Genomic DNA, 13172 nt, shown 5'->3' with positions numbered 1-13172 from the left:
CGCTGAGTAGCCAAAAGACACATGTGTAATCTGCCCACAGCGTGTGCCCCCCCGAGGTGGACAGGCATCAGGCCCGTGGGGGCTCTCCAGCCTTGCATCTGGGGCATCTTGGGGAAAATGCCAGGCTTTGTAAAGGACAAATGGTTATGGAAAATTATCTAAGCAAAAGTTACAAAATTGGGAGCAAAATACTTGGCGCAACACTGCCACTTCTATTCATTAACAAGACGCTTCAGTTTTATTCAATTAAACCGACAATAATGAAATATAATTTACAAAAGAGAAGTAAGAGAGCTATGTAAATCAGTAACAGTCCACAATATTGTCCTCTGGTGTGTGAGAAGATGCCAATATATCCTGCAATAGGGAACGAGGACTGTTCTCCAAGTGATCACTTCTTTGATCCAAAGCCTGTTTCATCTCCTCCAGATCCAAAGTTGAAAGTAGCTCCACAATGTTAACATGCATGGCAGAATCAGATGCAGCGCTAAAGCATCGCTTCACCATTTCTTGCCCCCACCTACATCCCTGCAGATCAAAGGCCACCGTGTTGTCTGAGGTGTCCGTGTTTCCCGTGAGCACCCCCTTCAGGTAGAGCAGGATAGTGCATGCCTTTCTGGCCACCGGCCTGTCACAATCCAACAAGCCAGAGAAAAGCACGTCGAAGAGCTTGTGATGGTGCAGGTTGTGAAAAGCTGCTGTCATTTCTGCCCGCTTAACATGGGGAGCAGGAATGACAGACACATAAGGACATGAGGACCGGCCAGAATCTTCCAGAGTTTGGTCGATCAGGATTTGAGCCAGTTCCAAAGTATGGATTTTGACTTCCCAGTCTAAGTCATTACTACCAAGCCGCAGCACTTTGCTTAGATGTTTCTCCAAACTCTTACACAGATCTTGGTTAGGATGCTTAAGCCAAATGGAGAAGATCTTTATCACCGCTCTCCTTGCAAATCCTTCTGTATCCTGAGCTAAAATATCCAGAAAACGTGCAGAGAGGTCCTCCTGAAATTAAATATTTCACTCTAGTTACAACAGAAGTACAATTTGAGAATGGAATTTAGAACATTTGTTTTCTACAACCAGTGAACAGTATTTCTATATTATTTCACTCGCAGTCTGCAGAACAGATGAAAAACGGTCATCTGTAGGCTGGGAACTACCTCTTGGCCTATGATATGGGCAGTCTGCCCCAGAGCGGAGATGGCACTCGCTCGGACGTAGCTCTCTGGATCAGTCAGCAAAGCCATCAGGGAGTCAATGAGCCCACTGTTCGAAAGGCTCCCACGATAACTGGCATCATCTATTGAAATAAACAAGCATATCTGAAACGCAGGTTGCCCATTGAGGATTGAGAAATGCATGAGCGTAGGTCCCACAACCCCAACCAGGACAAGTGGATGGATGGATGGATGAGTACACGTTATACTCATAATGAGATATCACTAAGCCCACCTTTAAATTGTAGCGTCAACTGAGTGAAGAACTCAAGGGACGAATCCCTCATCTCCCACCGTACGTCACAGAATCGTTTCTTCAACAAAGGGAACAGATCTGAGCAGGATGGAACATGAATGAATATAGTTACTGTAAGGCTCTCACTAACAACACTTCTGCAATCCAGCACAAGATGATCTTCACAGCTGTCTATGAAAGTTTTGCCACCTTGATTAAGAAACAAGCCAGCTGCAGATGACTGAGAACATGTACAGAGCCAGTTCAAAGCTGCCTGAAGTGCCTTCTTGAATACCTGAAAGTATAATGGCAAACTCAATTATATAACACAAAGAATACAACAGCATTAAATATTGTAAACCATTTTCTGTTAACAGAGAGCAAAATAACTTACAGTTGGATCGGAATCAGGATTTTCTAAATATGACAGAAGAACACTGAAGAGCTCACCAACATACCGATTTACTCCTGGCAAAGAGACATAACAACCAAGTCAAAACTCAGATTTTTAACTCTGCGATGTTATGGTTGTTTGCGGAATAACACTGGCCTACCTGAGCATTTGTTAAGGCTTGACAAGGTGTCCAGAGCACACTTCTGAACTCGAGTGCAGCCAATGAGTTTCCTGACAGCTCTGCCAGCGGAAGATGAAAATGAACTTCCCTGACACACTTTTAGCACGGCAATCACCGAGAGGACGACAGAGGACACGCAAAGCTCCTCACATGAGGACTCCTGGGGGGAGGAAGACATGGCGTTATTACCCTGCTCATTTTTAAATTAGCATCAATTGTTGTTATGAAGATTGTATGTACAGGAAATTATTGTGGCAAAAAAACTGATGTCTTGTACACGTCTACACATTTTTTCAGATCAAATCATGCAATAAATGATTGAAAGAAAAAAAAACTGCTAGGTCTACATACTAGGAGAAGCTCAGCGGCGCTGGTCAATGACAAGCAGAGGACTGAGACGTAAGAGGACGTCTGGGTAAGATCCTCCTCCCAGGCTACGTGTGGAAAGTCACAATCTTTGAGGAGACCTATTTTTTGGAGAAGACCGGTGAACTGGTCCATATGGAAGCACCCTCAAAACAGTCAGGCTCTTCTGAAATGTTTCTCTTGGCTTTTAAAAATATTACCTGAAGGTTCTTGCTTCGGGTCGGCCAGCATTCCGACTCGCCCAAGGGGTTGGAGAATGACGACCATGGCCTTCTTCTTCAAACTTTGTGGGCTACGAGGCAACAGGCGTTCAACATAGCATATTTACTACTGCAGTATGTAGGAGAAATACAGAAATAATATGCAAATTAAACTGACTGTAGATTACAGTAGTTACCAGCTTTCCATATGAATTACCCCTTTAGCAAATGGAATCGCCACCTTTGGGTTTAGAGTGCATAGCATGTCTTCCATTAATGTTGTAATACTGGGATTTCCACTGCTAAGTAAAGGTGTCCTGAAAGAAAATTGGGAATACTAAATCACATGAATTCCACCCTATCAATTAATTTCCACATGTGACGACAGTCATCTGGTTAATGACGATAAACCACACCTGGAAGCCGCATGTAGCGTTTCCAGAAAAGGCTGTATCAAAGAGTTTCCATCATTGCCCTTCAATGCCTCTAGTGTCCCCACTGTCCCCTGCCAAAATGTGTCCCTGACGTGTGGTGGACACTGGGCAAGACTTGAAGCAATCAAGTTCAAGGACCGCTGAATATGCATAGGGTTGCCAGACGTCAGCGAGGCCTCCACGTGCTGGACTATCTCCATGATGCCATCTGTATATACTGGCGAATCACAGTCCTCGCAAACCTTGCGTTCGCCCCTCTGGTCTATTGTGGCACCCTCTCCTATGAGTGGCAATCTGTCCGATAGCCCGGGGAAGCTCAAAATGCCAGCCAACAGCCGGTTTGCTGCCGACGCCACAAAAAGGCTTCTGTCTAACTGCAAATGCAGGATAACTTTGATAAATCCTGTGGAAACACAGAGACTATTTTAGGGATCAGAGACCAAAAACTTAATTGTTACAACAACAGAGTGCAGTCACATGCTGGGACTTTTGCCCCAATTGCACAGTACACACTGCTCTAGCGCAGACAAATTAAACACCAACTGCAGTACACAGGAGTAAGTGTGTAGTAAACATTTACAATCATTGCATGTTCCCAGCCAATAAACAAAAACAAAAAAAACTCACATTTATCTTGCTTGCATGAAAACTAGTATCTTAATGCCCTATTGCCATAACTGTGCACCCATTTTCCCATATCTACCGTTCTCAAACAGGAAGTGCATAGCTTTCCAATGCTGCAGCATATTCCAAAGTCCATGAATCCATCCACTGCGGACTGTTGCATCCTGCCAGAGACTCAATCCAGCCCATTCCTGATATTCAAACGCACATGTCAAAATTCCCTGTTGCTTGGATTAAAAAAGAAGAAAAACAATTAGTAAAATTTTATGTGAAAAAAATCAACCAGCCAATAAAAGCAGTGTTTGGGTTAGGTAGTACCTTGAGGTGGATGAAGCCTTGCTCACTGGACGCCAACAGCCCGGCAAGCTTAAGGCTGAAGGCAAAGACACTTGGCTCTGCAGAGCCTGATCTGCACATGTCAGATAGGAAAGCAGACAGGCATGGGTTCAGCTCCAGTAACGATATTCCAGGAACTGCAATATTCAGATACGCCCAAATCAGACAAGAACTGCAGGCATACACTACACAATTACCACTATTAACGATAGTGGCAAAATGTTATGTCAATTAAATATGCATCAAATAATTGCATGTTTAATCCTCTATGTTAGATCTCTCAGGTCCTGTTACTCAAAAGCATTGTGTTACTACAATTGTCAGGTTCTATGGAACAATCACTATAATTCTTTTAAGAAACTCTCGTCTTTCACCATGAACTGTACTAATAGAGTAGTAAACTAAACACTTAAACGAGTTGCAACTTAGGGGGGATTTGTAACCATGAGCTTGGCACTTAATTCGTCAGCGAACAGAAACATGAAGGGGGGTAACATCATGGACTGTGCATGCAGATTTGGGCAAAAGTGTAAAACACGTGATCACCATTTATTTGCACTTAACGTATATAAATGGCTGCTTCATATTTGAACGAATATCGGCTTTTAGTGAAGCATCTCACCCTGGCCGGTTAGATCTGCCAGCCAATCCAGCAGTTTCTCTAGGCACGTATCATCAGCAATCGCTTGATTAGGGTCTGCCAGGACCGCGCAAACCTGCGGCAGTAGTTCAGTGCAGTCACTGTCCATCGCTCTATGCAGGACAGAAATGAAAATAAACTTGATCAGAACAATCACATATCACTTTTCAGAAATTATGTGAAGGATTCAAAACAGTGGATGAATTACCGCGTAACAAAAATACAGATAGTGGTTTATACCAGATTTATTAATTCCTAATTTATCTAAAACTACTTCAGCCACGCATCAATCAATTCAGCATTCACTTTTATTACACTTGATATTTTTGATAGACAATGCAGCAATAACATGTAGCAAATATCATACTCTCTCTGTTGCATATTTCCGCGATCTCATATATACCTGCATGAACATGCCACGAACTGCGAGAAACTCCCTTTCTGCAATACGGAGTCAAAAACTATAGTGAGCGTCCATTTTGGGATTATACCAAAATAACCACAGGGGGATCTTCCTACTATAAGATAATATATACTAAATGCCGTGATGGTGTGTTTATATTCAGTTCATTGATTTTATAAAAGAGTCTTTTAAAACTTTTTTTTTTATCTCTTTAACATGAGTTCGTGTGGGCAATTTATGCTTAAACTCATGCACATTTACATGTCACCCCTCCAAATTCTTTAAGGTATGGTCCGTCCCCCCATCTTGCTCCTTGGCGCCGGGTGTTCCGCACATGGTTGGCCGAGTGAAGTCTTCATTCTAGACACACTAATCATATTTATGTATTGTACAGGACATTTAGACAGCTAGTTAAATGCAGGACACGGAGGACATGGCGGCCGAATCCGGGTTCGAGGGTGAAGAACCTTCATTTAGTGATCCGGAGGATTTTGTGGATGATATCGATGAAGAAGGTATTGGAAAGGTCGGCCATGCGGCCTTGTGCTATAAATGCTGGTAGCAGAATTGCACCGGATACTGTCTGTACCTGCTTTTCTTTCTTCCGTGCCATTGATTAGAATTTATTCATCAACTATATATACCATAAACTTGGTCAGGAATATATTCCTAAATGCGGCATTTTTACTCGCTTACAACAGGGTTGTGTCTGGCCTAGTCATCTGATAGTAAGCCAGATATGCACGGCAGTGAAAAATGTCATAAACTACGTTGCTAAGTTAAAATGGGCACTACAGGCATGATTATCATTGAATGTAATATCGGAAATAATTTTAAGGAGAAAAAAAATCGCCGTGATGATTTTTGTCAATTCAGGACAAGTGATGCCAGCTTCGATGACAAAATTGGGTGTGATTGTTGGTTTGTCTATAGAAAAGCGACGTCATTGAAGCTTACAGACACTTATTTTTTCTCTAAAGATGTACCCGTCCCAGTAATTGTAATTGCACATGGTGCCTATTAAATGTGGCACCATTTCACTCCTGTGACCCCACACTTCTTGCTCTTTCTCCACCCTAGAGCTTCTGGGTGATGTCCTGAAGGAGAGACCGCAGGAGGCCGATGGAATCGATTCGGTGATCGTGGTGGACAATGTGCCCCAGGTTGGACCTGAACGTCTGGAAAAGCTAAAGACTGTCATCCACAAGATTTTCTCAAAATTTGGGAAGATCACGAATGAGTTCTACCCTGAAGCTGAGGGCAAGACCAAGGGGTTAGTATGGCTTATTTCATAACTTAGGGCAGTGTTTCTCAAACCGGTCTTTGGGGACCCCCAGATGGTCCATGTATTTGTTCTCTCCCAACTCCCAGGGAACTGGGAGAGCAAAAATGTGGACCGTTTGCAGGTCCCGGAGGACTGGTTTGAGAAACACTGATGTAAAGCATGTAGATGCAGCAGTTTGTGAATGTTCTGCAGATCTTCATGACAATGATGAAGGCTTGTTTTGTTTCTCTGGCAGGTACATTTTTCTGGAGTACACTTCTCCTGCACAGGCAGCTGAAGCGGTGAAAAATGCAGATGGCTACAAGCTGGACAAGCAGCACACCTTTCGAGTGAATCTCTTCACTGATTTCGATAAGTATGTCATCACTGGCACTTCTGTGTTTTACCGTTTTCTTTCTCTCTATGTCTACCTGCCTACATTCCGAAAGGTCAAGTAATTGGTGGGAACTGCTGTTAACATGTGAACAAAAACACTTGTAGGTATATGACGATCTGTGACGAATGGGAAACTCCAGAAAAACAGCCGTTCAAAGATTTTGTGAGTATTTACCTCGAGGGAGTAACCCGCTCGCCAGCTTCGTCTGAGTGGATTTAAGTTCTTCACTGGAGCCATTTCTCTCGTTTTCAGGGAAACCTGCGACACTGGTTGGAGGATCCTGACTGCCGGGATCAGTACAGTGTCATTTTTGAAGCTGGGGAGAGAACGGGAATATTTTCAAATGATGTTAAAGAACCGATCTTGACTGAGGAGAGGCCTGTGAGTTACGTTGGCAGTATGAATTAAAACAGATCTAGCCATCTTTGTCTGTGATGTTCTATGCTGAGTGCAGTTGTTTGACACCGTCGCTCTCTCTGCACTTTGTGATGTCACCCGCAGCGCTGGACGGAGACATACGTTAGGTGGTCCCCTAAAGGCACCTACCTGGCCACATTTCATCAGAGGGGCATTGCACTTTGGGGTGGAGAGAAGTTCAAGCAGATCCAGAGATTCAGTCACCAAGGGGTGCAGCTTATTGACTTCTCTCCATGCGAAAGGTATTCTGGGAAATGCAGCACATGTAGAATATTTAATGCCAAGGAAATGCAATTTGCGTAGACGATTTGTTAGTAATTGAATTGCAGTGACAGTATATTGTTCATTTTGTAGGTACATGGTTACGTTCAGCCCTCTCGTAGACATGAAAGATGACCCTCAGGCTATCATAATCTGGGATGTCCTTACTGGACAGAAGAAGAGAGGCTTCCATTGTGAAAGTTCTGCCCACTGGCCAATCTTCAAGTAAGGAATTTTCTAGAGCATTAGGATGCTTGAGTCAAATCGTTTAAAACTATGTTATAGTTTGGTTCTTCTGAAAGACATCATCCCTGTAGTAGACCTTGTTTATAGTGCATGTTCACTTAGAGGATCTGATGTAGACTGAAATCTTTCATCTTTTGATGGGTTTGCATTGCTAGAGTCATACCACTGTCACAGAAATAATACTGCCAGCTGGATTAGTGTCACATCACCCCTAACCCCCTCCCTGAAACTGCACATCCTAAACACCACATCGCTGGTTTTCCAGGTGGAGTCACGATGGGAAGTTCTTCGCTCGGATGACTCAGGACACGCTGAGCATATATGAGACTCCTGTAAGACCTCCGTTACATAAACAAATACTCTAAGATCCACTGATGCTTGTGTTCCTCCCTGAATGATGGAGATTATCAGTTCACCACCCCATAACACAGCATTTAACATTTACATTTCTTTTGCCACTTTTCTAGTCAATGGGACTATTGGACAAGAAGAGTTTGAAGATTAGTGGGATTAAGTGAGTAAAATTTTTATTTGATTTTCATATTATGTGCGTTGAAGTGATGATGTTCTTCGTAGGCGTTAGATGTTAAAAGCTAGAGAAACTGCTATAGGCATGCTTATGTGGCATTTGTGCTCAGGGCACATTGGTGGTTCTGTGTAACCCTACTAGGGTTCTGTATCTCTGTTACTCTGGGTTCTTCTGTTAAATAACAGGAAGGAAAAGCCTTCAACAAGCATTATGGCTGTGATTTTTGTCTATCCTGATCCTCTTCCAACTGTTAAGCCTGTTAAGATGTAGCGCTAATTATTCTTTTTCTTGTGGAGTTTCTTTAAAACTGAAAGTTGGCAATGTAATCATAATGGCATCCGATACACGTTTTTGTAAAGCTGTCTGGTGCCAGGCCTGCAGGTGGCAGTGTGGTTAAGGACAGACTCTGATTAGAAGGTTGCTACTGCTTGGAAGCTCTCTGCTCTGCTTTTGTGAAGGCGTCTGCTGAGAAGCTGTGTGCCATTTACAGGGATTTCTCCTGGTCTCCCGGCGACAACATCATTGCATTCTGGGTCCCAGAGGATAAAGATATCCCGGCAAGAGTGACCCTGATGCAGATTCCGTCCAGGCACGAGATCCGTGTGCGGAACCTCTTCAATGTAGTGGATTGCAAGCTTCACTGGCAGAAGAATGGAGATTACCTGTGTGTGAAGGTGGACAGGACACCTAGGGGTGCTCAGGTACGGCTGTGCTTCTCCTTCAGTCATTAGCACAGTCATCGCTTAAGGCTGTAATAGGGGATGTAACTTGGGTTCTGTAAAGTTTTAAATGTCAAACTTTTAGCTGTCTCTTACACTTGTACACAGTGCAATGTGCAGTGAAATGCATTGTAGCCTTACCCCAAACTCTGAACATGAGGCATACAAGGTATAAATGGACAGGACACAGGATATTAAACAGTAATCAGAAATATGCATAATGGGCACTTGGCAAGTGGCAGGTAGTGCATTTACATACAGGTTTCCCCACAATTACTGTCCGCATTTCGTTCTGTAATACAGGACATTAAATGGTTTGGACATTGATCATATATTACCATAGTCACTTAGAAAGTTTAGGCTACTCTGCCCTGCCGTAGTGTAAGATGCCCTTAATTACTGTACTAAGGAGTTTAGATACTTTGCAAATAGTGCTCTATTTGAAACTTTATTATGGATTATTAAAGTACAATATGAAAACATTTAGTACAGTACTGTTTAGTAATTCCTATCTATTTTTTATAAAAGATGACACACATAGCACATAGTAAACAGTGTGTAGTAAGAAGTTTCATATTGAAAGATTTATTTGATATATATTCATTTTGTATAACAGAACACTTTTTCAGTAACTTTTTACTTTCAATTTCACATTTTAAACATTATTGTTTAAACTTTAAACTTATTGTACTTCTGGCCTGAAAGGGTGATGCTGTTTCTTTTATTTCAAGGGTGTTGTGACCAACTTTGAAATCTTCAGGATGAGAGAGAAGCAGGTTCCAGTAGACGTGGTGGAGATGAAAGGTTAGTCCTCATGAAGTGTCTCTTTATTGTTGCTGGTCATTGTCATCTGTCGGGGCCTTTCGACGTCTTAGTGAAAATGTAATCTTACAGAGAGCATCATCGCTTTTGCCTGGGAGCCGAATGGCAGTAAGTTTGCTGTGCTGCATGGAGAGTCTCCTAGGATCAGCGTGTCATTCTACCATGTGAAGAGCAATGGGAAGATTGAGCTGATAAGTATGCATCGTGCTTTGTAACCCTAAAATTATGGCCTGGTTAGTCTTCTGCATCTTGTGTAGGAATTAAACACCCTTTTTTTTGACAGAAATGTTTGACAAACAGCAAGCAAACAGCATTTTCTGGAGCCCACAGGGTCAGTTCCTGGTGCTGGCTGGACTCAGGAGGTCAGTAGCTCTCGTATGCCCAAAAAATAGTGTGCAATAAACACACATCCTCCTTTAGAATTTATGCTTTCAGATATTTAAGGCTTCCATAATGGAAAGTAATATTCCTGCCAATAGTCTCGCTTCAGTGTTTTGGGGCTCCTCAGTTTGTTACCTTTTTTCGGACAGTATGAATGGTGCTCTGGCATTCGTTGACACGTCAGACTGCACGATGATGAACATCGCAGAACACTATATGGCTTCAGATGTGGAGTGGGACCCAACCGGTAGATACGTGGTCACCTCGGTTTCTTGGTGGAGCCACAAGGTAAGTTATCTCTCCTCTCTCTCCCTCCCAGATTTGTATGGTATTAAGATCCCATCACGTGAATGAAGTCTGAAAGGATTGTGGGTGTTTTTTTTTTAATAGGTGGACAACGCATTTTGGCTTTGGACGTTCCAAGGGCGCCTCCTTCAGAAGAACAACAAGGATCGGTTTTGCCAGCTGCTGTGGAGACCACGTCCTGCAACTCTTCTCAGCCAGGAGCAGATCAAGGTGAATTATAGGTGGAAGTTTTAGAGAATTACTTGGTCAACTGTGTCTTGGATTGTTTTTTTCCTTGTCCTTGAATGGTTTTACTAATGCTCTTTCTCATAAAAGCTTATCAAGAAGGATCTGAAGAGATACGCAAAGATTTTTGAGCAGAAGGATCGTCTGAGTCAGTCCAAGGCATCAAAGGTAATTTTCATGCTTCAGTGTTGTCTCTCCCCCCAAGCTGTCAATCAGCTACATAACTGGGCGCTTTCACACCAAAGTTCCTGAACCTGGTCCCGGGCTGTCTTGACCAGGAACTTTTGTAGCTCCTGGCCACTTTTGTGAGTCTCACCACACAACAGGAACTGGAACCTTTATGCTAAATAAGTATGGGAGACGCAAAAAGTTTGCAGGATAAACTTCACACATAATTTCATATGAAACTACACCACCAGGCCAAAACAATGGGAGGATAAATAAGTTGTTTTGTTAGTTACTTGTTAATTATTTGGGGGGGGGGGGGTCTTTCTTAATCAAAATGGGAAACAGCCTATTATATTTATATTTTATTTATCTGAGACATGTTCATGATTCTTTTCCAATCTAGTCAGCAGATCGATCTTTAGTTCTGCACAGAATAAAAAAAACTGTAATGTTATCCACTAGTAAGCGCTGGCAAGTTTCACTGCCGGCACCAACAATACTAGACAAAGGTATATAACGATTGAATTTTCTGATGCAGAAATATGGAGAGACAAGCAGAAAATGTATTAATTGATGCATTAAATCTAATTGGGGTGCAGAAATAATTCCATTTGCTTGATTCTTTTGCTCCGCTAATTATACATCTTTTTCTGCACGTCTGTGTAACTTCTAAGTTAGTGCTGGTATTTGTGGTCAACCAATCGGCGAGCCATCACTGTAAGAGACTCCCCAGTAGTTCATGTTTGAACAAAAAGTACCTAGTTTGGAGTAGGAACTAAAAAAGGTCTCTGGGAACTGCCTCAGAGGCGCTACAATCTATAATACAAAGTTCTCGCGGTGTGAACACTACAAAAGTCCCTGGTTCAGGAAAAAGGTTCTCGTTCCAGAAAAGGTTCCGGTGGTGTGAAATTGCCTAAACTTTCCCTAACTAACCCTAACCCATGGTTTTATTAAACAGGAACTAATCGATAAAAGACAGACCATGATGGAAGACTATCGCAAGTACCGTGCTGCTGCAATGCAGCTGTACCAAGAGCAGAGACCTCTTCGTCTGGAGATCAGGGGAGGTATGTGTTGTTGCACCATCTCCAGAAAAGGGTTTTTGTACTAGTGATGTAATGAGGCAAGCCTCAGAACAGTCTGCAGAGGAGCTATGTGGGTTTAAAACTAGACGTTCACTTCATTTGGTAGGTTTCGCTAAACCTTTAGAATTAATTACACCTTCATTTACACTTGTGTTTTTATATAATTACGAGTAAATTTGCTGTTTCACCAGTTTTACTTCGCACTGTTTCTTAGGTGTGGACACAGATGAACTGGATAGTAATGTTGATGACTGGGAGGAAGAGACCATTGAATTTTTCATCAATGAAGAAATTATTCCACTTGGAGATCTGGCGTGATTTTGGGTAATGGAGTTAAGCTATTCCGTGGTTTTCGCGGAGGCCAGCGAAATGTTTTCCAGTTCCCCGGGTCGTAACGTAAATGAAGCCTACCCAGTTACGTCAGAATGATAAATATAATGTGAATGTATATGACTATGCTTGCCGCCCCCTTGGCTGTGCAGTTTTCATAAGAAATATGTATCTGTAATAATGTTAAGATGTTGACTGCTGCTGTTTTTTTTTTTTTTTTGACAGCCAATTACCCTGAGAAGATCTTTTGCAGCAAAGCACGCAGATTTTTGTGGTGTCTACAAATTCCATGCTCCGCCTTTATCCTGATATGATACAGCATATAGTGCCTTTTAATGTTAATGTCAATAACCATTGATGGCGAATTTTGGGTGTTGGTCATTTTGCACCACTTGGATCTTAGGAAACAGCTACACGTTAGATCATTCGTACATTTAGTTTTTCTACTTTTCAGATTTATACTTCCATTTTGTTTTAACTGCATTTACAGCAGTTTTAAAGATTCTTGAACAAAAAGGAGCATTATGTCATGTTTTACCACAGTCTGTGTTATCAGTGAATTTGAAATGAACAGCGCCTCCTGCAGGTCACCAGAAGTGTTCACACAAATTTTAGTGTGTCCAGCTCTAAAATGGACTGAATGCTCCCCCACCTGGAAATGATGACCTTATATTAAATGTGCTACAAATTAAAAGATAAAAATGGTGTTTGTTAGATTTCTTTGGTAAGTTTTTTAAAAGACAAGCTAATTAAATATAGGTTAAAACAAATTGTTTAACTTTGTAGTAATCTACCATGTCTAACAATGAAAATAAGTTTATTATACTAACCTGTATGTTGCTGTGGAAGGGAAAAATAGGTTTGTATTTTGCTATATTTCACGTAAGCCAAATGAATGGAGTTTTGTCCTACATAAACAATCATGTTGGAATATTAACTCTGTGGGCAACTTTCTTGAGCTGGAAAGTAAAGTCCTGTTTGGGTTTTTC

The 13172-nt window shown here is 42.0% G+C and overlaps 2 protein-coding genes across 4 annotated transcripts; one reads left to right on the top strand and one right to left on the bottom strand.

Annotated features, from left to right (window-relative positions):
* Positions 1-210: 210 nt before the first annotated feature.
* Positions 211-5110, bottom strand: brat1 (BRCA1-associated ATM activator 1). Of its 3 annotated transcripts, XM_023814903.2 has the most exons (14): positions 4998-5084; positions 4613-4743; positions 3973-4127; positions 3734-3881; positions 3013-3433; positions 2794-2913; positions 2597-2688; positions 2382-2497; positions 2010-2190; positions 1850-1923; positions 1666-1750; positions 1456-1554; positions 1164-1303; positions 211-1005 (listed from the first exon to the last, which is right to left on the bottom strand). In XM_023814903.2, the coding sequence occupies exons 1-14, from the start codon at positions 5009-5011 to the stop codon at positions 304-306; spliced, it is 2478 nt and encodes an 825-aa protein (XP_023670671.2). In that variant the 5' UTR covers positions 5012-5084; the 3' UTR covers positions 211-303. The 3 variants fall into 3 exon arrangements, with proteins under 3 accessions (XP_023670671.2, XP_023670670.2, XP_023670669.2); XM_023814902.2 differs by having other exon boundaries at positions 1456-1750; positions 5034-5110; XM_023814901.2 differs by having other exon boundaries at positions 1456-1750.
* Positions 5111-5338: 228 nt separating this feature from the next.
* On the top strand, positions 5339-12888 carry LOC111845489 (eukaryotic translation initiation factor 3 subunit B). The gene is made up of 19 exons (XM_023814942.2): positions 5339-5548; positions 6114-6306; positions 6554-6673; positions 6799-6856; positions 6947-7075; positions 7196-7353; positions 7466-7597; positions 7884-7950; positions 8086-8132; positions 8638-8848; positions 9598-9670; positions 9761-9883; positions 9972-10050; positions 10219-10357; positions 10460-10585; positions 10691-10768; positions 11727-11835; positions 12068-12177; positions 12409-12888. Exons 1-18 carry the CDS (start codon positions 5449-5451, stop codon positions 12169-12171), a joined length of 2046 nt encoding a protein of 681 aa, XP_023670710.1. The 5' UTR covers positions 5339-5448; the 3' UTR covers positions 12172-12177; positions 12409-12888.
* Positions 12889-13172: the final 284 nt, after the last annotated feature.

The sequence above is a fragment of the Paramormyrops kingsleyae genome, chromosome 5 (genome assembly GCF_048594095.1).
Source record: "Paramormyrops kingsleyae isolate MSU_618 chromosome 5, PKINGS_0.4, whole genome shotgun sequence".
Lineage (NCBI taxonomy): Eukaryota > Metazoa > Chordata > Actinopteri > Osteoglossiformes > Mormyridae > Paramormyrops > Paramormyrops kingsleyae.
This window is presented reverse-complemented; position numbering and strand designations above follow the sequence as displayed.

Excerpts from the sequence above, each read along its gene's own strand:
- LOC111845489 (XM_023814942.2), top strand. The coding sequence starts at position 5,449 with ATGCAGGACACGGAGGACATGGCGGCCGAATCCGGGTTCGAGGGTGAA. Across the intron at positions 6,857-6,946 it reads AACAGCCGTTCAAAGATTTT|GGAAACCTGCGACACTGGTT; the intron begins GTGAGTATTTAC and ends TCTCGTTTTCAG. Across the intron at positions 7,951-8,085 it reads TGAGCATATATGAGACTCCT|TCAATGGGACTATTGGACAA; the intron begins GTAAGACCTCCG and ends CCACTTTTCTAG.
- brat1 (XM_023814901.2), bottom strand. Across the intron at positions 2,914-3,012 it reads ACGCTACATGCGGCTTCCAG|GACACCTTTACTTAGCAGTG; the intron begins GTGTGGTTTATC and ends ATTTTCTTTCAG. Across the intron at positions 1,006-1,163 it reads CCCATATCATAGGCCAAGAG|GAGGACCTCTCTGCACGTTT; the intron begins GTAGTTCCCAGC and ends ATTTAATTTCAG.